This window comes from Oryctolagus cuniculus, chromosome 14 (genome assembly GCF_964237555.1).
Source record: "Oryctolagus cuniculus chromosome 14, mOryCun1.1, whole genome shotgun sequence".
NCBI lineage: Eukaryota > Metazoa > Chordata > Mammalia > Lagomorpha > Leporidae > Oryctolagus > Oryctolagus cuniculus.
Window position 1 is genome coordinate 73695594 of NC_091445.1, and position 23550 is coordinate 73719143.

The window sequence follows — 23550 nt, forward strand, 5'->3', positions numbered from 1 at the left end:
AGAGTGCATATGCTTATGTGGACTGAATGTGCCTTGCTCAATAACTGACTCAATGTGGCCACACATTCTAAGTAAAAGCGTTCTGTGCAGGCCCTGAGTGTGTAAGGAGCTGTGCATTTTCCTAAGGCAACTGTTTATGAATGAATATTTATCTCTGAAAACTAACTGAAGAAACATTCTGGCTGCTTTTTCTCCTGCATAAACACCACTCTACATGTGGTGTCCCTATGCAGGTTTTACCTCTCTGTTTCACACAGGGTCCAGCTTTAAGACACAGACTGAGTTTTGAACATGCACAAAAAGTCCATAGTGATACTACAGAACTACACATTTTTCTCATTCATTAGTTTTTCATGTTAAGCAGATTTTGTATTGTTTCATTTTCCTTTCAGGCATGACAAGTTACAAACAATATTAATGTTTCAAAAACTTTTACCTCTATTTGCATTGATTCGCAGTTCAAACGTTTCTGTTTCCCCTTCTCCCTGTCCCAAATCATCATTCTTGACAATGTGCTTGCATTTTATCCTAAGGCTAAGATTATATATTATAGTATTTTACTATATATATTATAGTATTTTATCCTAAGGCCCAGATTCACCTCTCCCAAAGAGGAGAAAAAAAAACCCTCCTGGGATATTTTAATTTTCAGTAGCATGCAGGGCGGTCGATACTTAATTCCAGTGAAGGATACTGGATGGTGATATTTGGGGTCAAGAACAATTTGTTAAGAAGTATATTTGAAACAGAAAGGGTATACTTGGGAGTCCTGCCAGTGGTTACTTTTCTGTTATATAAAGCCAGCCCTGGTTTCACAGCAAACAGATTTTCTTAAGAAAGGCCTTTTAATCATCTCCTTCAGCTGATGTTCATTTGGTCATTTGTTCAATTACGACCTTGATCTTTAAGAGAATTAGGATGCTTTGGTGATCCTCTAAGGAATTAGAAATGCAAAAAGCATTGAATTTCATGTGGCATCATGTCCAAACTTCTTTTAGAGACTAGCCTTTAACATCTGTTTTCACCTCTGTTTGTGCGTATAAAGAAATCAGGGAATCTATTTGTATAGTATATTAAGGAAAATTATTCATGGTGCTTGTTAAAGATGCTCAGGAAGCACTCAGTCAAGAGGAACCACTGCAATATGAGTTTTGCAGAAATGGGGCTCAACCTGAATATAGCAAGGGCATATGGGGTTTTATAGCCAAGGGCTAGGGTGGGGATGGGTGGATAGAAAATTACACGAGAAACATTAAGGCTAGGGAGATTATTAGTATAAATAAGCGGGGTTCGTACTGAAGACAAGATGATAGTAGGAAAAACCAACATGTTTCTGTTTTTTTCTCTGCTCTCACCACTCAGTACATCACTTCTGGCACCAGATGTGTGGGTTTTGTCCCACACTGAACTTTCTGCAGTCTCTCCAAGGTCAGAGGATTTCCAGTGTGTTCTGACAGTGTCAGAGTAGGTGAGGGGCAGTTATCTCAAACAAAAGTTTGAGAACAAAAGAAGCATGTCAAGCAAGAGAAGGGGTGTTGATAGAGAAAGGAGCGGCTGATATATGCTCCAATCACACCCTCCCTTTGAGGTTTCCAAAACCAAAAATACCACTTGCATTTTGTGTGTGGGATGTGTGGTTATTAACAAAATGATGGCTGCTCCATGATCTGGAATAAATCAGAAACCATTACAAACATACCTGTTAGGTTGAACAATGGGCATCGATGTTGGTCTTGGCAGGAAGCACCAGCTACCTAGAATTCTCAGTGCTTTAGTTTGATTTTTCTCTTTGCCTAACCTTGGAATGGTGTTTGTCAGCCTCTCTTTTGTCATTTTTTTTTCTGTGATGACTTCAGAAAGGAGGCATTCACTGAAGCCCGAGGTGCCCGAAGGGGAGTTAAGAAAGTCATGGTTATTGTCACTGATGGAGAGTCCCATGACAACCATCGACTGAAAAAGGTCATCCAAGATTGTGAAGATGAAAACATTCAGCGGTTTTCCATAGCTGTAAGTACATTGCTAGAAAAGGTTTTCCAACTCTTGCTTAAAGAGGAGAGCTGTGTGTATGTTTTAGTAATTTTCTGAAAGCAACACAAACAAGGTTGGTAAGGTGATACTTCTTTATTTAAAGGTTATTTCTGTGAGAGTAGGATTGGATCTTCCTCCCTTCTGTGTCTTCCATGCCCAGCCAGACACTCCAGAAACAATCATGGCAAAAAAATCCTGGAAGAGAGCAAGGAAAGATAAAAGGAGAAAGAGGGCATTGAGGTGCATCAGTTAAACTGCGACTTGGGTGCCTACATATCTTATCAGAGTGCCTGGGTTTGAGTCCTGGCTCTGCTTCTGCTCCAGATTCCTGGTCATGTACACTCTTGGAGGCAGCAGTGATGACTGCCACCCACAAGGGATACTGGGGTGGAATTCTGGGCTCCTGGCTTTAAGCATTTGGGAAATGAACTAGCATATGGAAGTTTCTCTCTCCCTCCCCCTCTCCCTCTCCCTCTCTTCCTCTCTCTCTCTCTCTTTCTCTCTTTCTTCACCTCTTACCTCTCTCTTGTCCTACTTTTCAAATAAATACATAAAAACTGTAAAATTATATACAATACAAAACATTTTAAACAGGAGGAATAAAAAAGCAGAAATATAAGAAAGAGGAAGGGAGGGTGAGAAAAAGAGGGACAAACATAGGGAAAGAAAAGAGAAATGGGAAAGAAATAGAAGTGGGTGGGAAGAAGGAGAAAAATTGGAGAGAAAGAGGGAGGGATACGGAATGGAAGGAGGGAAACTGAAGATATGCTAGATAATAAAAAACACTGCCTGCTAAGTGATCATTCTTTCTAAAATCAGGGAGGATGGAACCAGGACATGATTTTTATCATAATCTATGAAAAGGAAACAATGATATTCCCATACCAAACATTCTTGGTCAGTCTACCCTGGACTTATGGAGTCCTAAGTTATGCCATTTACCGGAAGCAAGAAATGCAAGAGTAGAAATGGGAAGGGGCAGCAAACACTATATTGTAGAGCCAGAAAAAACCTTTGCTTAAATTCTCTCTCTCATATAAAAAAGCACTGAAATAATGATTGTGAAATATCTAGCACCGCAGCAGGTTAGTCATGCAATAAATATTCTTTATTTGTAAGCACCCTTAACTCCAGAAGTTTGCAATCAGGAAATAATCAAAAGCATGATGTTTTCTAATAAAATCATGGTGTGTTATAATAATATCATGGTGTTTTCCAGCTAGCAGAGATCTTAGGGATAAATTATGTTGCCTCCTTGCTAAGAAACCTTCAGAGTCCCCCATAGACAACAACTCAACAATGGCATCTTTCTAACCTCTTCACTCTCAGTTTCAAAGTATTTGGCCCCAGCTTGGGGGGAACAGAGCCTTTGCTCTCCTCTTGTACTAGCTGATTTGGTACTTAATTGATTTTTTTTTTAATTTCAGAGCAAACTTTTCAGAACTCTGAGAGTTCACATTAAAGTATTTTTCAACAAAGTCTCCTTTATTTATAACAAGTAGTAACCCAATATTGCCTACATTGGTTTTTCAACATTCAATCAGTACAAGTTTATTTTTTCCTTTCAAAAGCACATTGTAGGAAAGGAAGAATAAGAAAGAGTAGTCCATGGATGAAAGTGCTAGAACATGATTGATTCATTGCTTCCCAACAGTGAGGACTCGATTTATAACCCAAATAACTTCACTGTAAGCAATGAAAATGACTGAGTATTTTATTCCTGGTTATAATATGTAAAACAAAAACCTAAAATATCGCATTATTTTTCTCATTCCCCTCATTATTTCTGTAAACTAACTTTTGCTGGTTGCTTTTGAATTCAAGTTTTTCTCTCCTGATATTGTAATCTTAACTCTTTTGGTTCCTCCCATGGTTGAGAATAATTCCACACGGCCCAGCCCTCACTCAGAGAGACTGTCCGATTAGCCGTGAGAATGCAAAGCCTCTCACTTGGCCCCAGAGAGTTGGATACCAGAGGTTCTGTCATTTGTTCTGTGTGCCCTCGGGTTATGATCTGGTACCCCAGAGTGAGTGGAATTAACAGCATTAGAAAAACTTGACTGAAAAGCTATCAGTGAAGGCTTCATTTCAAATGAAGCTTGTGTTTTACGTCATAACTGGCTACATATTCAATGTTTCCTGCCCTTAAGTCACATATTTTCTCTTTGTTGGATTCCTAGTGACAATTTATACTTGCTTCCCCTCTAGTCAAAAAGAGGTCTCCTGATTTCATTGGTCAATCTTCATGGAGATCTACAGGCTTCTAATGAGTGAACTATCATCAGATTGCTCTTAGTATAAATAAAAATGTATAAGAAAATTTCTCTTATCAACAGTTGTTATTTTTTCCAATTAATATTTCTTTACTCTCAATGACTCATGCATTTTTTTTTTAAATTTTGTGCCAAACTAGGAAGTAAAAGTTATTTGTGCATAAACATGGAAAGGTTTCAGGGATTTCTCAAAGTCTGTTCATACTGCCCGGGATTAAATACTCCCCCGGGCGTCTGCCCATGAAATTTCCTGGACTATTTCTTCTACTCATTTTTTCAAATCTGAACACCATAGAGATGTATTTTGGCAGAGAAGCTGTTCCCAAAAAAGGATTGATACTGTAAGTGCCCAGTAATTAAACTGCAAATATTTTCTGTTGAACTTTGAAGCCTGCTGAGGGTCCTAGCTGGTTGTGAGTCCTCTATCCCATGGTGTATCTATTTCTGTCTCTTGTCTGAGAGTCTTACTTCCACATTCTTGTCTGAGATGCTAGTGGCTGTGAAATGTTTATCACCTACAGTGTTCAAATGGAAATAAGAGAAATTAGAAAGGATCCAAGAATTTTCTTTTTTTTTTCACCCAAAAGACACCATTCTACATGTAAAGGAATTGTACCTTTTACCATTTCACACATCTGCCACAAGCAAGCTTGAATTCTCACTGTATATTTAAGGTATATACATATGCCACTAAGGTGTATGTGAAAACATTCACATCACAACTAATAACCTCAATCACAATGCTCCAAAAATAATTAGATTTTTATGTGTGTTTTCAACTGTGTCAGTTTATAAATGAAAAGGAGGTTTATCTGTCAGGCTAATATGACTCCAGAATATGCTCACTAGGAACCAAGGACAAGAGTTGATGAGCTCTCAATCCAGGATATCATGTAATCCATAGAACAATCTAGAAATATCCTTGGGGACTCAGGGTTTCACATGATTCAGAATTTGTATGAATATGAAGGCAACGCATCAGTAGCAGAACTGTTGACACAAACGGAGCCAACAATGCCATCAGAGAGAGACACTGCAGATGGAATGTTTGCTCTGGAGCTTGGAGACCCTCTTCTGCCCTTTCTACATTTCCCAGATGTGGTGAGAAATCCTAGTGTACAAACAGCATCTGCATCACTGTTTCTAGATAAGAGGGGATTGGTTCAATGTAGTAAAAGCAGTGGTCATTGGGTTTTCTTTTTCCATCTTTAACAATTCTTGACTATCTTTTCCATTAGTTCTCTTCCCCCATGGCTTAGCTCAAGTGGGGGAATGTTCCAGCCTTCCCTCTTCAAAGGTTAATAGCTTCTGATGTTTGGCATTTGCTTTTCAGCAACGTAGACAGGAATTGAACTTTTCTTTTGTGGTGTGATTTGTAAGCTGCTGGTTTAGGGCCTTTCTGCCTTAAGTCTGGACATCCTAGTGGAGAATAAGCCCAAAAATTACAAAAAAAAAAAAAAAAGACACTCAAATGCTGTGCCAATTACCTTGCAGCCAGCTCCAGGGTGGAGTTGCCTTGAAGTTCTCTGGCACGGAGATCATAGTTCCTTTGGACTACTTAGTGGTATTCTCCAGGGAGAGGGACGAAGGCCTTGCTCTAAGGAAAATGTCCAGAATAAATCCACCACCACCTTTTGTCTACTAAGGAACGGTGAAAAACTGCATTGCTTGCCTACATAAATGGTGCATGTCTCATTTTCTCGCTTTAGCATTTAGCACGCATTATAGTGATTCAGTCATTGTTCTAAACCATTATCCATTTTCTGTTGTAGATCATAAACAGCAACACAGTTTAAAGAGTAATTTTAGTTCTTTTCTAACTTTCTGCAAATGAAAAGCTGTAGCCATCTTAATAAAAAATACCAGTTTTTAAAACCTGATACATTTTAAAAATCATTCTAAATCTAACTTTAAAAACTATGCAGAGAGATGGTGAGGGGGGAGGGGCTTGGGGAAACAGAGGCTCTGAGCAAATGGGGGAGTGGGCAGCCCAGGTGTTTTTTAGTTTCCAGGTACACAATGCAGAATTGTAGTGGGAAGGATGTCTGAGGTCAGGCTCCATGGAGCTCTCTATTTTCAGTGATGTCAAAAATGATTCATTATCATTGGAAAATGAAAACTGAAGGTAGAAAGTTCTAGTATCGTCGTGGTCATGGGAGGTCAGGTTCTCCTCCTAATGGAGTCAAATATTCTAAACAATCAGCAATAGTCCAGTGCTTTTTGACTTCTAGAAGCACAGCATTGAATCAGTAATGATGCTTTGTTCTCATTATTCATTCTCTTCATTCTCATCACTTATTACTTGGTTTGCTTCTGTTTACCACCTTACATGTGTATTATTTTGATAATATTGTAAGTACCCACATCCAAAACAAGAGGTAGCTCTGTTCTCTGACAGCTATCCTTGACACACTCATTGCCTGTCTTCCTCCACTTGGTTAACTACTAGCTCAATTCTGCACTCATCATCCCTTGCTTTCTTAATAGAATGTTTTGACATCTATACACATCTGAAAAACTAAATTTTAAAAGTGCTTTGCTGCTTTTAACTTTTTAGAAAGGATGTTAGTTTGTATAGAGTATCATGGAATGTCATAAATGTAGTATTTATTATATTGCTGAGATTTATCTATATAGTTACCTTATAGTTTATTCAGTGTTTTTTTTTAAACTGAGGTCACATTGACATGCAAGTAATGCAAAATTTCAACAAGAAAAATGTATAAAAAGTGAAGAGTTTAGTGAGTTTTGACATTTGTAGACACCCATACAACTAACTCTCCATCAAGATACAGAGCAATGCTACCAGTCCTAGCAAGTTCCCTGACTTTCTTTTAATACACAATCCTCTTATGCAACCACTGATGTGACTTATGCCACCACTGCTTACTTGGGTTGTCCAATCATGAATTTCCTATGAATGAAATATCTAGTATGCACTCTTCTGTGGCTAGCCTTTCACTCAACATAATAATTATTCATGACATTTTATATGTTGGTGGTTCATTCTTTTATCATTTTAATATCAGTTGTATTAATATACAGCAATTTGTCCTCTACTATTTATAGACATTTGGATTGTTTCTAGTTGTTATTTATTAATATAAAGCTTCCATGAATATTAAAAAAGTTAAAAACCAAAGCAGTCATCTTCATATAACACAATGAGGTAAAAATTAAACTTTAATTTTTTATTAAGGAAGTGATGTTTTCATTGTGAAAAAATAACTTCCAATGATACATTTAGGCAAATATAAAGAGAAAACATTGAATCTCTTCATAAACAGAAATAAATAGAAATGTTATGGTGCAAATTCTTTCCCCCTTTCTCCTACAGAGTTATGTGGTTTAAAAATAGAATTAGGTCATGTCTACATGCAGGCTGTCTGCTTTTTAAAATTAATTAATAAAAAGAGTATGACATATGTATATGTGTGTGTTTATATGTGTATGTGTATGTGTGTGTGTTGGACTGTCCCTTCATCCAGGAAGAAAGAAAGAACTGCCCATTTAAGGCAAAACAACTGACTTGCAGATTGCTTTCCCAGCAGATGGTGATGTCACAGCTGGAATACTATCAGAGACATTCAGAATTGTAACGTTATTTTGAAATGTCAGATTTCAATAATGCAGCTGCTTGTAACAGGGCCACAGGAATGCAGGGAAAGAGATTTTCACACAAATACAAGATTTCTCTGTATATCTTATCATTATACTAAGCTTACTGTTTATATAATGGTCCATACTAGGCATCTGTATATTCTGAAAATTACTGTTTACCAAATGTGGAAATACATCCAAATTGTATTATGCATTCTCTTGTTTGCTAACAACACTTGTATGCTTGAGAGCCTTATCCAACACCTAGAATTTAAAATATATTCTTGCCATTTTTGTTATATCTTACTTAGATTCTTGGCAGCTATAACCGAGGAAATTTAAGTGCTGAAAAATTTGTGGAGGAAATAAAATCAATTGCAAGTGAACCCACTGAAAAGCATTTTTTCAACGTCTCTGATGAATTGGCCCTAGTCACCATTGTTAAAGCTCTAGGAGAAAGAATATTTGCCTTAGAAGGTATGGCTGTTTTTCTTACTCCTGACTATTCTTGCTTTAATTCAGACTCAAGGTAATGGGTGTTTGATGTTTATTCCTAGCACGCTGCAAATGCATTTTCACTGTGTACAGTAGCCAGCCTGGAACAGTTCCCTTTTAGAAAAGTGTGTCATTGAAAGGGCTGTTTCACACAGCACTGTGTCTGCTGGCAGCTCTCTTTGTGAGCACATCGCAGTGCTCCCGTGAGTGGTGAGAGTGGATGAAGACAATGGTGGGGCAGACATTCAAGAACAAAAAGGTTTCCATGTGCTTTCTTCCTTTTCTATGTGCAGCTTTACACTGTGGAGACCCTAGCTCAAGTTTTTTTTCTTTTTTCTTTTTTCATTGTTTCTGTGCTTCATTTGGCATTGCTCTGGAAGTGTTCCTACGCATTAGCTTCTTTATTCATTTATTTTCTCTGTAGTTTTACTCCTTGCCCATTTTAAAAGTCTACATGGAGTTCTACATCAAATCCTATGGAAGTGAAACTTCCATTCACTGTATTTTTCTAAATCATGTTACTTCTTTGGAGATTTCTCTTTGATTTTTCAGTGATGACTGGCTATTGATGATAAGGAGCCCTGAACTAGATCTTTCCTGGCAAAAGATCTTCAAAACTGTTATGCCATGCCAGCTGGTAAAGTCTCTTTCTTCATGTTTTTTGTTGATCCAGAGGCTCAAAGAACATCCCCTTTTCTCCAACTTGGAGAAGAAACCACCAGAGAATTGTTTTTACCTTTATCCTGCATTCAAGTCACATTGATTCTGGCCTTGAGAGAACAGGCTGAAAGATTGTTGTTTCCGTATCTTGAAAATAAAAATGAAACAGCACCATCTCAGTCTCCCTGATGTGACTTGACAGTGGAAAACAGATAGATGAAATGGGAATGCAAGGCTCAAAAAAAAAAAAAAAAGGGCAATTTTGACTGAGTACCAATAGGCTAGGGAAATGCAGAAAACTGACTACCAGAATACTGAAAGGCATAGAAAATAAAGAAACTAATTTTAAAGTAATGGCTTCCAAAATTTTTTTTGAGGAGCAGGCATTGTCGCACAGTGGATTAAGCCACGTCTGGGACATCCGTATCCTATATCAGAGTGTCCATTCAAGTTTGGTTACTCCACTTCTGATCCAACTTTCTGCTAATGTACTGGGAGGTAGCGATGGTGACCCAAGTTCTTGGGTTCCTGTCACGTACATGGGAGATCCATATGAAGTTTATGGCTCTTGGCTTCAGCCTGGTACAACTCCAGCTGCTTTGGGCTTCTGGGGAGTGAACTCATGCTTGGAGGACCTCTCTTTCCCTCTCTTTCTCCTTTTTTCTCCCTCTTTTTTCTTCTTTCCTTTCCATCCTTCTTCCCTCCATCCCTGTTACTCTGCCATTCAAAGAAATAGAATATATTTTTAATGACCCATATAATCAATACATTTTGTTAAATGACCCAGGGTACACACATATTTATATATAAAAATGAAGGGTTTGCCGGCGCTGTGGCTCACTAGGCTAATCCTCCGCCTTGCGGCGCCAGCACACCGGGTTCTAGTCCCGGTCGGGGCGCCGGATTCTGTCCTGGTTGCCCCTCTTCCAGGCCAGCTCTCTGTTGTGGCCCGGGAGTGCAGTGGAGGATGGCCCAAGTGCTTGGGCCCTGCACCCCATGGGAGACCAGGAGAAGCACCTGGCTCCTGCCATCGGATCAGTGTGATGCGTCAGCTGCAGTGTGACAGCCGCGGTGGCCATTGGAGGGTGAACCAACGGCAAAGGAAGACCTTTCTCTTTCTGTCTCTCTCTCTCTCTCACTGTCCACTCTGCCTATCAAAAATAAAAAAAAAAATGAAGGTTTTACAGAATAACTCTTACTTGCAATGTACAGTTGCGAGATTCTCATCTATTCTATTCTACTCTATTCTCTTTCAGTGAAAAAGGTGTTGGCTATACTTGACCTTGTTGATTTCATGACATGATTGCAATCAGTGCTTAGAAAGTTTGTTTTAGAGATGATGAGGATCAACAGCCACCCAGACTGAACCGTTCTGGCTCCCTTTTGACCTGGCTCCTTATACCCTGTATCATTAGAGCACGCTGGTCGTTTATTTAAGTCACATACTTCTGAAGAAATATTCTTTAAAGTGTTAATCTACAATTGTGCATTAACCTGTAATAGAAGAGGAGACAAGTTGTAACAGGGACATGCACTGGAAAACATGCTTGAATAAACCAAAATGTAGCTAAACTTTAAAGCACTGGGCTAACACCCGGAAGATTTCAAAACAGCTGCCCTGTGTTCTGTGTACAAGTCATTTTTAGGTGCCTTTTCTCTTTCAATAGCTATTACAGTGTCATTTACCAGTAGGCAAGACCATGAGCTTGCCTGACATTATGAAAAAGTAATTATGCAATGTTAGTTTTTAATAACAAAAGTATTATAAGAGACATCAGAATAACTGTGTTCAGAGCCCAGTTCCACTGCCCCAGATTTCAGATTCCTAGTAAGGCAGACCCAGGGAGGCAGCAGTGATGGCTCTAGTAGGTGGATTTTTATCTTTCACATGGGAGACCTGGATTGAGTTCCCAGCTCCTGCCTTCTGCGCTGCCCAGTCTCATCCATTGTGGGCATCTGGCAAGTGAACCAACAGATAGGAGCTCTGTCTGTATCTGTCCCCCTTTCTCTGTCCTTTTGCCTCTCAAATAAACAATTTTTAAAATAAATAAAAATTGCTTAGTTACATTGGATAAACACAGTACAGTGTCATTTATAAATTTTGTCTAAAGTAACTAAGTATAACCTAAGACTGGCTGAAATGAAGTCTACATCACTTGTGACAGGAAGGAGGTGCAATTTTCCTGTAATGCCTTTTCACATTGTTTCTAACCTAACTACTCTGTGGATTAAAGGTTACACACTGAAGTGCCCACACACTCCAAAAAGTCCATATCTTTCACAAGAAAATTTTTATAAGGAACTGCACATGTTAAAAATATCTTGCATGTCTTTGTTGCTGCACTATCAAGGCTAACCAAAAGTACTGTTTTGACTAGATTACTTCTTATTTTTTTAATGATGAGATCAGAAAGACTTTCTTACATGTTACTTGGGAAATCTCCATTTCCTATGACCATTATCTATAGAATGTAAATAGCTGCAATTGTAACACATTATCCTAGTGCCACCTAGTGAGGTAAGCATGCCAGTCATTTGTCTAATAAAATCAGAAAGTGGTCTAAGATCCCCTTTTCCCATCAAGCATTGGGAGAAATGCAGAAATCCCTAATGGGAGGCTCTCCAGTAGTTATTATAGTTGTCTCACTTCCTACAAATGATCCAAGGAGAAGCTGATAGCAAGAAGCCTGGAGGCACACGATGGGCTGTTCCCACGATGCCAGCAGGACAGCTTCCTTCTCTGTGTTCTTAGTCAAAGGCAGAACAGTAGCAAGACAGGTGCTGGAAGTACACAGCTTTCTGCTCCTGCATTACTATTGGTCTTGAAAGGATGAATGGGAAAGCACTGAGAAGTATTGTGGACTTACAATACATGCTTAAATTAAAGTGCATATCAGTTATTTAAATTAGAAGTGATTTGTACAAGAGATTAAAATGATGTCTTTGAATTCGATTGGTTGCCCCATTTAATCTATGATGTATTTGTTCACAATTTTAGGCTGGTAGATAACTAGTAAATAAGTTTAATTTCACAAATGTGATTATTCTCATGCCTCAATGAAAGAACAGGCTGACTTTGTTAAAATTATGTGCTATTTTTAACTTTATCTTCAAGGCCAAATAAATCAGTAACTCCCTATTGGAAGCAAGTAAATCAACATTCCCTCGGTTCCCTCAGGAAATTGTGGGTTTGGGTTCACGAATATTTTGAGAATAGTTTGAGAACTGCACACTTCCAAAGACTGCTCTGGATTAACTCTCTATTTCAGTAAAGAGTTTCAAAATGGGTAAAGGATCTTTAAGAAATATGCAATTAAATGGCTTGAGAACTGGAACCCTGTCAAAAAGTCCTCTCTGATCTGTGTATGATACCCAAAGCCAGCATTAGAATAAACAAAAACTAGAATCCTAAATCATCTTCAAAAATGGATTTCTGAGCGGTCCATGCCCAGAATATGGGTGGGACTGCAGAGTTGAGAAACATTATATGAATGGAAGTTTTTCAGCTCTGTAAAGCATCGAGAACATTTAGCCTAACGTTTCAGCAGGGTTTCCAGGGAGTGAGGTTGAGACAGAGGTTTCCTAGTATAGTGGGTTCTACTTTTAACCACGTGGATCCATGGTACCAAGGGATGCACAGCATGCTGCTATATAAGAATGGAGATTTCTGGACTTTAGAAAGGATGGGGAAATTAATGAGCAAGAATCCAAGAGAGGACCCTTTCACTAGCCTCTGTCTTCTACTCAGCCCTACTTAGGAATTTAGGCCCAAGAAATATATGGCTGAAAATGGCCTAAGATGGTAAAAGTTCTGTTTGGCAAGACCACAGGCTCTACCAGATCGCTGTGTGTTTCCTGTGAGTCAGCAGTCCACTAAAAGTCATTGTTAGTTGTTTACATTGGTATTTTCCTATGTTATAGCTACAGCTGACCAGTCAGCAGCCTCATTTGAAATGGAAATGTCTCAAACTGGCTTCAGTGCTCATTATTCACAGGTATGTGGTTAAAAAAATGAAAAATCTTTTTGGCAAGATTTTCCCACTGTAAAACCATTGCTCAGCCATAGGTTGGATTCATAGCTTGAACAATTATGCAGAACATGATGACATTTAGTAATCCAAACAGAAATGGTATTTCGCAAGCTTCTTACTAGGAAAATGTACTGTTTCAAGCATCTTACCACATTACACTAATATTTGTGAATCACACAGGTTTAACTCTGCTGTATGTTATGATGTGGTTGGCTCAATGAAATACTTAATATATTAGCTAAATATATAGGATATATCTTTTCTCTAGTGTCAGGGTATTCAAGGATCTTGCTAGAATTCCATATTCAAAGAGCTGAGTTCCTGGCAGCCAGAATAAAGCCAAAAGGCAAGATTCGAAAATATTATCATTTGTAATTGATGCAAGAAAAAGTGTCATGGTCCTTGCAAAGAAATATTGGCTTTTCAACATGCAGTTACACAGCATAAATTTGGGGAAGTTACTTACTGTGCCTCAAATTCTTTTTCTGTAAAGTGAGGATGGTAATAATGACATCCAGCCCTTAGGGTTAATATGAGGATTACAAGAGTTAATAGATGTAACACACTTTAAAAAGTACCTGTCATATTATTGCTGTATAAATGTTTGCTGTAACTATGTTTATTAAATATCATGGTTTTCTCTATTTGTTTATAAGGACTGGGTTATGCTTGGAGCAGTAGGAGCCTTTGATTGGAATGGAACAGTTGTTATGCAGAAAGCTAATAAAATGATAATCCCTGAAAATACAACGTTTAAAGTGGAGTCTACTGAAAAGAATGAACCTCTTGCTTCTTATTTAGGTAAGATTTGGATGTAATTGGTGGAAGGCTTTTTAAAGTCTTTTGATGTTTAGCATTATTTGCTTATATTTCTATAGGCTCACAACATGTAACAAAATAATTTCAAACTGTGATGTATTTTATAGGACCACTGAGCAGCCTTAGCAGAACATGGAGGTCATTCTTAATCAGTAGGGCTATCTCATGCAAGCTATGAGCAAGGCCAGTGCCTTTGCTTTCCAAGGTCGCCCTATGTCTGGTATTCACGTTAACTTTAAGATCTGTGGAGCTGGGGCGAGAAATCAGAGTACAAACAGAGCCTTCACCTTACTTATATCCTGAAGGTTTGACTCTCATATTCTCTTAAACATCCTCTCTTATTAATTATTTGGGGATGAATTTTAGAAAAGAAATTTTGAGTTGTTTTGTCATATAGCTTCTTTAATAACTCTATTCACCATCAGACAAATAAGTCTTCATTCCAGGGATATAGTGTCATCTTGTTGTCAAAAGCTTGCCAGGAATAAGGAGGTATGTGTCTGGTGCCACCTTACTGGGGATCCCTACTAGCCTGGGAGCCGCTAGGGGATGCCAAGGGACTCTCTCAATACTAGAGCATATCTCAGTGTACAGTTTGAAAGGCCTGGAATGGAAAGGCCCTTCAAAGTGTGGTTTCCTAACTCTTCATCACTCAATGAAATATAATTGAGTTCCCCTTTTGACCCACACAGTGTTCTTGGCACTGCGTATGCAGTAGTAAAGAAAGCAAACGCTTTGGCCTTGAAGTGTTCACATTTGGCTTGCTAGCATCCTTTCTGGGATCTTTCTGACCTGGAAGCAAGTGTCTTCCTCTCTCCAAGTTTCTTCCTATTTTTCAAGGAAGACGTATGGTAGCTCCATAAGTCTCCTTATTCAAAGACGCTTATTAAAGCTGTAAAGGCAGCAGGACTTAAGGAGAAGAATAAGTTGTAAGATTTTAGTTAATGAAGCAGATCAATTCCTGCATTGATGGAACTTACTTTGTCAGATGAGAGACAATAATGAAACAATCTGTTATTTTAAGTGTGATGTGTCTTATGGCATAGAAAGCCTACAAAGGTAGAAAGAGGTCAGATTACCTTTTTTTAAAAGATTTATTTATTTATTTGAAAGGCAGAGGCAGAGAGAGAGAGAGCTCTTCCATCTGCCGTTTCACTCCCCAAAAGGCCACAATGGCCGGAGCTGGGCCAATCTGAAGCCAGGAGCCAGGAGTTTCTTCCGGGTCTCCCACGTGGATGCAGGGGCTCAAGGACTTGGGCCATCCTTCTGCTGCCTTTCCAGGTGCATTAGCAAGTGCCTTTAGCACCTGCCTTTCCAGGTGGATTGCAAGTGGGGCAGCCAGGACTTGAATTGGTGCCCATATGGGATGCCAGCGTGGCAGGTGGCGGCTTAACCCACCGTGCCACAGCGCTGGGCCCTAGATTATCTTCCTAGAGGTCTTCATGCTTTAAGATTCTATGACACTATTTCATGTGAATACTGTGGAATTAAGAAACAGTTTAACCTGAGCCTTCTTTCTATCCTATAAATAATAATTATAGAATATTTACCCTCATGCTGAGGATCATCTAAAAACTCATGAAAAAAGTGTGTGTTTCTTTTAATCCTGTTTTTCCATTAACTTTTGAAAGTATATAATGGATGGCATGTGAATTAGTATAGCTCCTCATGAAAGGCATTTGACAATGTGTTTATAGAGCCCTGTTCACACATTGATCCATATATTTTATTTCCTAAAGAAAAAATTTCCAATATATAGCACTTCCATAGGAGCAGTGATTTTCATTGTATTGGAGGAAATGGTATCATTCTAAATGTCCAGAAATACAGGGACATTTGGGGCCGCTGTTTGGCACAGTGGTTAAGTTGCTGTTCGGAATGCTGTATCCCTATCAGATCCCCTGAATTCAAATCCCAGCATCACTAGCCAAGCCCCAGCTGTTTGGACAGTGAACCAACAGTGAACATTTGGACAGTGAACTAGCAGATGAAAGAGCTCTGTCTGCTTCTGCCTTTCAAATAAGCAAATTTTTTTTTTAAAAAAAGTACTAATGGCTAAGTAAGTGGTAGATACACTTAATAGAACATTACACATCCATAAAAATAAAAACTAAAAAGCTTCTGATCCTGTGATACCAAAGACTTGAAGTGATTGTGACACCAGCTATGCAGGTAGGGATGGCTCTGAGATCATGAAGACGGATGGGTTTGTTTTTCTGACTGTGTCCCTGACTGTGTCTTTAAGTAAATCACATCACAAAGATTCAATTTGCTCATTTCTAAAAGAAAAATAATTATATTGCATATACCATTATAAAATTAAAAGAAAAATAAGAAGGAATGAGGGTAAGAGGAAGGAAGGGATGGAGATAGGGAAGGAAGGGTGGGAAGTATTATTATGCTCTTAAAACTGTGTATATAAAATACATGAAATTTGTTCTCTTTTTATAAATACTTTTTTAAATTAAATAATGACTCTAAGGTGATTAGTACTGTGCTTGACAGATAGTTCACACACAATAGATGCTGCTTATTATTGCATTATTATGGAATGTTATATAATAAACATTCCTCTTATTAGTATTAAGAAAGACAGAATAAGGACCTACAAAGATGTCCATATCCTAATTCCTGGAACCATGAATATTTTACATTCCATGGTAAAAGGAACTTGCAGATGTGATTAAGGAAATGATCTTGAGCTGGGAAGGTGACCCTGGGATCTCTGCCAGGACGCTATGTGATCAAGTCTCCTTACGATTAGAGACCTCTCCTGGATGCAGAGAGAGAAAGAGAACTTTAGAAACTAAAGATGCTAAGAGATACAAGGTTGTTTTAAAGAAGGTGCCAGGGACAAGTCAAGGAAGGTAGGTGGTGCCTAGAAGCTACGAAGGGCAAAGAAATGATGTCTCCTCCATAGCCTCTAGTAAGGAACATGGTCTGGCCAGCATTGTGATGTTAGCTCAAGGAAACCTGACTTGTAAGTTAATAAACTTGGAATATTTTAAGCCACCAGGTTGGTTTTGTGATAACAGTCTTAGGAAGCTAATACAGGTGTATTACACATAATAATAAGAAGAACTGATATTACTGCTGCTAATGAGTATTGAGAATGCATAATTTTAGAAACATTCACATCTGGAAACTTGTATGTAACATGGTCTCCATTCTTAGGAAATTCACACATTGTAATAAATAATATTGCACCATTTCTTGGTACTCTGAGTTATCTTAAATTATTAAATTCATTAAAAGCAAGTGAATTCTTAGACACCAAATCAGTTATTTTCAAAAAAAAAAAAAACACTTCAGTTAATTGTTGCTTGGATCAGACTTAGGGAATTCATTTAAAATATCATTGTGAGGAAGGAAAAGAACCTTCCTTCCTAACCACAGCATTTATAATCTCTGACTCCTCTCTATCCAGAAAAGGAAATTTTGAGGTATGTTATCTGCAGTGTGCTGAGAAAATATTTCTGTTTCAGAAATCATTTCATCATCTTAGTCACAACTTAGAGATTAAAACATTTTGCCAACATAATGTCTCATATAAGTAAAATTTCTTTCAAAATAGAATAGCATATGAAAAACATGAGGGGGATAGCCTGTTTTTCTCTTAGTTTCCCAAATATTATTCTAAAACTGAAATGAGGCTTTCAAAGTTGTTTCCTGGTAGACATTACAAATTAAGAAAGTTGAATGCGATGTCCTGAAATTTGTGTGGATTGTAAATTACATGACAATGGAGAATCTTATGAAGAAAACAAAGAGGAAGATGCTCTGTTTTTAAAATCTTGTACTAAGCAATAATGATCAGGAAGAAAGAAAAGCTGAAGCCTTTGAATATCTCTCTCAGCACATGGTCATGCATCCATCTTTCTACAAGCAGTAAATTACGGGATGCCAGTAAGCACTTCACCAGCGAGTCTGATGGAGAGAACCCAATGGAGATTGTGCTCTGCCACCCGCAGTTTGCTGGTTTGTGATCTTGCTGGACAGATTGCAAAGGAAAAGCAAACATGCAATGCAGAGGCAGGGAATCAAGACAGATCACACACGTTTCCCATGACCTCACATCTTCTCATACTTTCTCCAAGAAGCAAATCACAAGAGCTGATAGGATTGTTCAGAAATCCATGCAAAAGGCTCTGCCATTCCTTTTGCTTTCATCTCCACCTTGTACTTTTCTATTCAAGAACCAATATTAGTTTCATGTTTATAACTATTTTCCTTTCATTAAAACTGGACTTTATTTGGCTGTAATTGTCGCTCTTTCTTTATTGTCTGTAAACACCCAAGCCAGGGAGGGTGTTTTGTGCAATGGTTAAAATGTTCCTTGGGATGGCCACATCCCATATTGGAGGGCCTGGGTTCAAGTCCCAGTTCCATTCTGATTCCAGCATTCCTGTAAATGAACATCCTGGGAAGCATCGGGTGATGGCTCAAATAATTGGGTGCCTCTCTCACACATGTGAGAGACCCAGATTGAGTTCCAGGCTCCTAGGTTCACCTGACCCAGTCCCAGCTGTTTTCAGGCATTTGGGAAATGAACCAGTAAATGAAATCTCCATCTCCCTCTCCCTCTCCCGCTCTCCCTCTCCCTCTCCCCCTCTCCCCTCTCCCCCCTCCCCTCCCCCTCTCCCTGTCTCCCTCTCTCCCTCTCTCTTTCCCCCTCTCTCCCTCTCCCCCTCTCCCTCTCTCCCCCTCTCCCTCTCCCTAAGCGAAAAACAAAAACAGCAAAAAACCACTGAACCTCTAATGAGTAACTCTTTCTGGAAATCATGTGATGATTCTAGATAATATTCCAATGCAGATAATTAAAATGAATTAAATAATCACACAACTCCACGCCTAAATATTTTGAATGTATGGTTTAAAAGAGTGTTAATTTACATTCACAAATCTGATAACTTCAAAAACCAGAATAACTTGTGCATACTAACACTCTCATCCTGTTCCTTTCATTATTTCTCAACAGAGTGGCCTGAAATAAAACAGCTTTTGTTTTTGCACATTCTTCTTTTCCACTTTCTGCATGTGTAAACATGACCCAAAAGTTTTTCTTTTTTAAGCCATATTGTGGTTGATAATATAAAAATAGAACACATTACATGTTTGAGAAAGAATATTTTACATTCCCTTATCTATAAAAATGTTAAAGGAGAATGAAGAAATGAGAATGTGAGGAAACTATAAGTGTAATTTGCCTAGAAATTGTGTTTCTTTAGCACTTAAAAGAATAAGCATGTTTTTCTATAAAAACTTATGTTCCTTTTTAAAAATTTTGAAGGAAAATGGAACTACTACCTTATAGTAAAATAATCAGTAAATGAGTGAAAAGTCTGATCTTTGTCTCAGTAAGAAATGCTGTTCTGTGGCATTTCAAAAAATAATTTCCCTTCTCCATTGATGAACAGCTCTGGATATTAGGATATTTCTTCTTCTTGTAGAGTTAAAATCTGCTGTGGTAATTTTCATCCACTGATTTAAGTCTATTCTTAAGGATGAAAAAAATACATCTAATTCTTCACTCGATAATAATAATCTGCCTTATAGACACAATTAAAGCGCTTCCCATAATTGGCCAGAAGTGATCTCCAGAAGTGCTTAGTTGATCAGTCAAACCAGAAAAATGCACAAAACCACGCAGATCAGTAAGTTCAAATCTTACTCACGTTACGAACATCCATGAAGCTACTCAGGGTATCAAGGGTAATGTGTAGCCAAAAATCCACCAAGTACCTGAAAGGTGACTTTATGAAAGCAATGTGTGCCATTCTGTTCTTAGAATGGTACAGTTGGCAGGTGTCCCCAAGGCTAACCAGTGGGGACTTGGACAAGGGCTTGATGACCCAAGAGGAATGCTGGAATTTTGCTGCAGAGACTAGTGCCAAATGCACAAGTTCATTTGTAGAGTCTCTCCTCATTGAGAACACGCAGGTGAAGAAGGTGCCCAAGCAGCACACATCTGGAGCTCATAGTTCTATTAACCCACATGTCAGCTCTGCTTGCCACATTGACGCGATCCTCACTGAAACAGCACAAATCAGTCCTCAACCAGAAGAGATTGCACAGAAGAAAAAGATATCCCCAAAGAAACCGGAGAAAGAAAAACTTAAGACCCAGTAATAAACCCAACATAAAAATCCATGCAAAAGAAGAGTAAAATCAGGTCAAGGGTGAAAAATTTTAAAGAGCATGAAAGCTTGTTTACAAAGAGCAAGGATTAGACATGAAAACTATTATTAAATATGAAAACTGTTTGGAGCTACTACTAACCAAATGAAAATCACTACAATGTACAGATGTTAGATAATGTTTAACTCCTGTTAAAAACAACCACAGGTTTAAATAATCGTAATAATGCACCATTCCTGGGAGAGTTGGTGAAGTTAGTCCTCTCTCACATAGCTGTCCATAGAATAAATTAGTACAAATGTTTTGGAAATAATTTGCTGAACATTGTAAGAAACATTAAAAACTTAGTCTGGTAACTGATTCCTTGAAATTTACTGTCAAAAAATGCGGAAGAAAAACATTAAATGCACAAGGTTGCTATGCAGGTTTAATTATACTAAAAAATCCTTAAGAAACACCTAAATTACAGTATTTCACCAGGGAATGGTTTGTTGTACAAATGCAATACTTTTGTGCTTTCACTCAGAGAAATAATCTTCGACAATTTAAAATTACAATTTTAAAACCCAGTAACACAGAAAAGGGTAACATATTCTGTAATCCTAGCTCTATAAAATTATTAATTTCCATAGCATAGATACACATCTAGGTGAAATACACTTGACTTATGACAAAGTGGTAAATTGGGATTGTGGGCGATTTTTGTGCATTTTCATTTTCTTTGATTGCTGTTATACCATTTGTGTCTTTGAACAGTGAAAAACTGAAGTTAGAGAGAACACCCTTTCAGAACAAAGCAGTTGTGGTGGATAATCAAAGGAGACATTAAAAGCTTCTACCAAAACAAATTCTTTTTTTGTGTTAAAAAACTATTCACAAAAATTCATATAAAAAGTGGTTCCCCAATCATTTAAAATGATTCTTAATTTATGACATGCAGACTTTAAGGTGCCAGGTAGTATATCTCGTATATCTTTTGTTAGGTTATACAGTGAACTCCGCCACTGTATCTGGAGACGTGCTTTATATTGCTGGACAGCCTCGGTACAACCATACAGGCCAGGTTGTCATCTACAGGATGGAAGGTGCTGACATCAAGATTCTCCAGACACTCAGAGGAGAACAGGTAAACTTGAAAAATGCTGTTTTAAATTAATCTCTTCATACTGTATGTATATTAATTGTCTACTATTGCAATCTTTTTAAAAAGCAGTTCAATATCAACTGTGAACAAAGCTCCAAATCAGGTTCTTTGAATGGATATAGAGTATCTGCATCTTTGACACCATAAACCTTTCACTTCGGTAAGGTAGAGTTTACATGTGCTGATCATAGATGCAGATACAGATGTCTAAGAAAAGAGACCTAAGGAAGGAAGGTCTAAAACATTAAAAAGCATAAAAGTGTCAGTGGCACAGACAGTATATTCTCAAGGTAGAAAGATTGTTTTAAGCTAGGATTGGTTAGTGCAGGAAGTCTTAATACAACCTAAACGCCGTGTCTCTATCAGAGATTATTGTTACTACCATTAATGTTACTTAGCAATACAGTTGAACCAACCCTTTGCTCACCAGATTCCTAGAAGGACAGTTAGAGTAACCAAAGGCCAGATTCTCATATGCTAGGTAAAAAGGCCTTATTATCTCTTTGTTCACATTAACACTTGGAAAAGTTATCAACAACAAAAGCAAGGCTAATGCTGTAGATCAGGGATGAGGAAAGGAAACCTAAAAATGACATGCCAACAATACAGAGAAGGAAGTGACAGGACGAAACAAGAAGGAACTGACAAGAGTAAAATGAAGCATTTTCAGTGACATCTTTGGTGTAGTATCACTCTTTTAATTGTCTCCGAGACAGGAAATATAAAATTTTGAGAAATTACTCAGGAAAGTTGAGGAAGAATGTCTTGAATGATTTTAATCATTAACGATTTCCATTAAAAGCTTGGGGATCTGAGGGAAAAGTGCTTCATTGATTACAGCATCAACAGCTCAAGTAGTTGAGGTAGTTTTTAAAATGGGATTTAGTTTTTAGAAGCTTTTCCTATAACAGGAAGCACAAGTTCAAATGCTTGCAGGTGCCAGGTGGGTGAAGAAAGCTGCCTGGCACAAGGCCCTAGGAAGTGGCAGGAACGATGGCCCTAGGCAGCTGGAGGGCTCCCACTCAGCTCCAGACCGCCATCGCCATGTGGGAACCTAAGCCGAGTGTAGCCAGGGGTTACCCTTTAATTATGTTTGTAGGTAATTCATCTTCTTAAAAAACCCTTTAAACCCTCAGAATTCTGTGGGAAACGTGCATTCACAAGTCATCAAAACTATGTCCAAAAGTTCATCTCACCCTGTCTAGATTCTTAGGCAGTATCTATTGAAGGAGAACCGGAGACTTGAGCAGGAGAACAGAATGAAATTTGCAATATGCAGTAGTTAAAAGATTTGGGAAAGGTTTGGCCATCTAGGGTAAGAGAATGCAAAGAAAATTACCTGTCTGAGCTGCAGAAAAAGCCCAGGGGATGGGAAGAGGGAAGAAGCTAGCAAAAATGCAAAACAAAGGATTGCGATAAAAAGGCAGAATGAGAGCAAAATTAAATCATATAGGCCAATTCCAGAAGTTTCAATGTTTGAATTATTCAGAGCATCACGCGTTAAACATGAGTCAGTATTTGAAAAGCTTTTTCTAAGCATTTGGATAATGAAGTATACATTCCCTGCTTTTTCCTGAAACAGATTCCTGTGTTTAAAGAAAGAGAAGATACGTTGCAGCAAGGCAAAGGTGCCCCCTGCAAGCCTTCCCTATTTTTCTCTTTTCAGCGGCTGTTGGGAAAAGACTTAGCATTTTGTTAAGTAGACAATCTTCTAAGATCCACCAATATTCCAGGACAGTTCAACTCCATATAATGTGCTTGTTTCATATTTTCATAGCCCTGTGTTTAAACATATGTGAAGCCATTCCAGATTGCCTTCTACTCTTTATCTTGTTTTATCCTTAAAATGTTACTGGAATATTACTGAGCTGTGTTGTTGAGAAGGAACAGTTAGGGTGAAATCTAAAGAGGATCATTTTTGCTACTCTCGAGCTACAAAATTTTTAACAGCAGCTGATCCTCAAGGATGAACTGACTGGTATTCTGTAGCTTAAAGAACTGTCAGGTAACATCAGTTTCTGTATTCATTTATTTTACCAACTAAATCTCAGCGCTATTCCAGATTGATAGACCTAAGAGTAATTCTTGAGAATTTCTGATGTTCATTGGACTTTTTGTTTTGTTTTGTGCCCCAGATTGGTTCCTATTTTGGCAGTGTCTTAACAACAATTGACATTGATAAAGATTCCAATACTGACCTTCTTCTAGTCGGGGCCCCCATGTACATGGGAACAGAGAAGGAAGAACAAGGAAAAGTGTATGTGTATGCTATCAATCAGGTAATGGTATCTGAGTTGGGCAAAAATCCAGGAAAATCTCTTCTATTCCTTCATTTTTGAATAATGTGGTTCTAACTTTTCAC

At 38.2% G+C, this 23550-nt stretch overlaps 1 protein-coding gene across 1 annotated transcript in view; it reads left to right on the plus strand.

The window, feature by feature from the left end:
* ITGA1 (integrin subunit alpha 1) overlaps positions 1 to 23550 on the plus strand; it is a 176202-nt gene that overhangs the window by 102517 nt on the left and 50135 nt on the right. Inside the window, exons 8-13 of the mRNA XM_008262192.4 lie at positions 1857 to 2007; positions 8213 to 8378; positions 12978 to 13051; positions 13744 to 13888; positions 21028 to 21170; positions 23324 to 23467. Coding sequence (XP_008260414.2) covers positions 1857 to 2007; positions 8213 to 8378; positions 12978 to 13051; positions 13744 to 13888; positions 21028 to 21170; positions 23324 to 23467 — 823 coding nt within the window. The remainder of the gene's footprint in view (positions 1 to 1856; positions 2008 to 8212; positions 8379 to 12977; positions 13052 to 13743; positions 13889 to 21027; positions 21171 to 23323; positions 23468 to 23550) is intronic.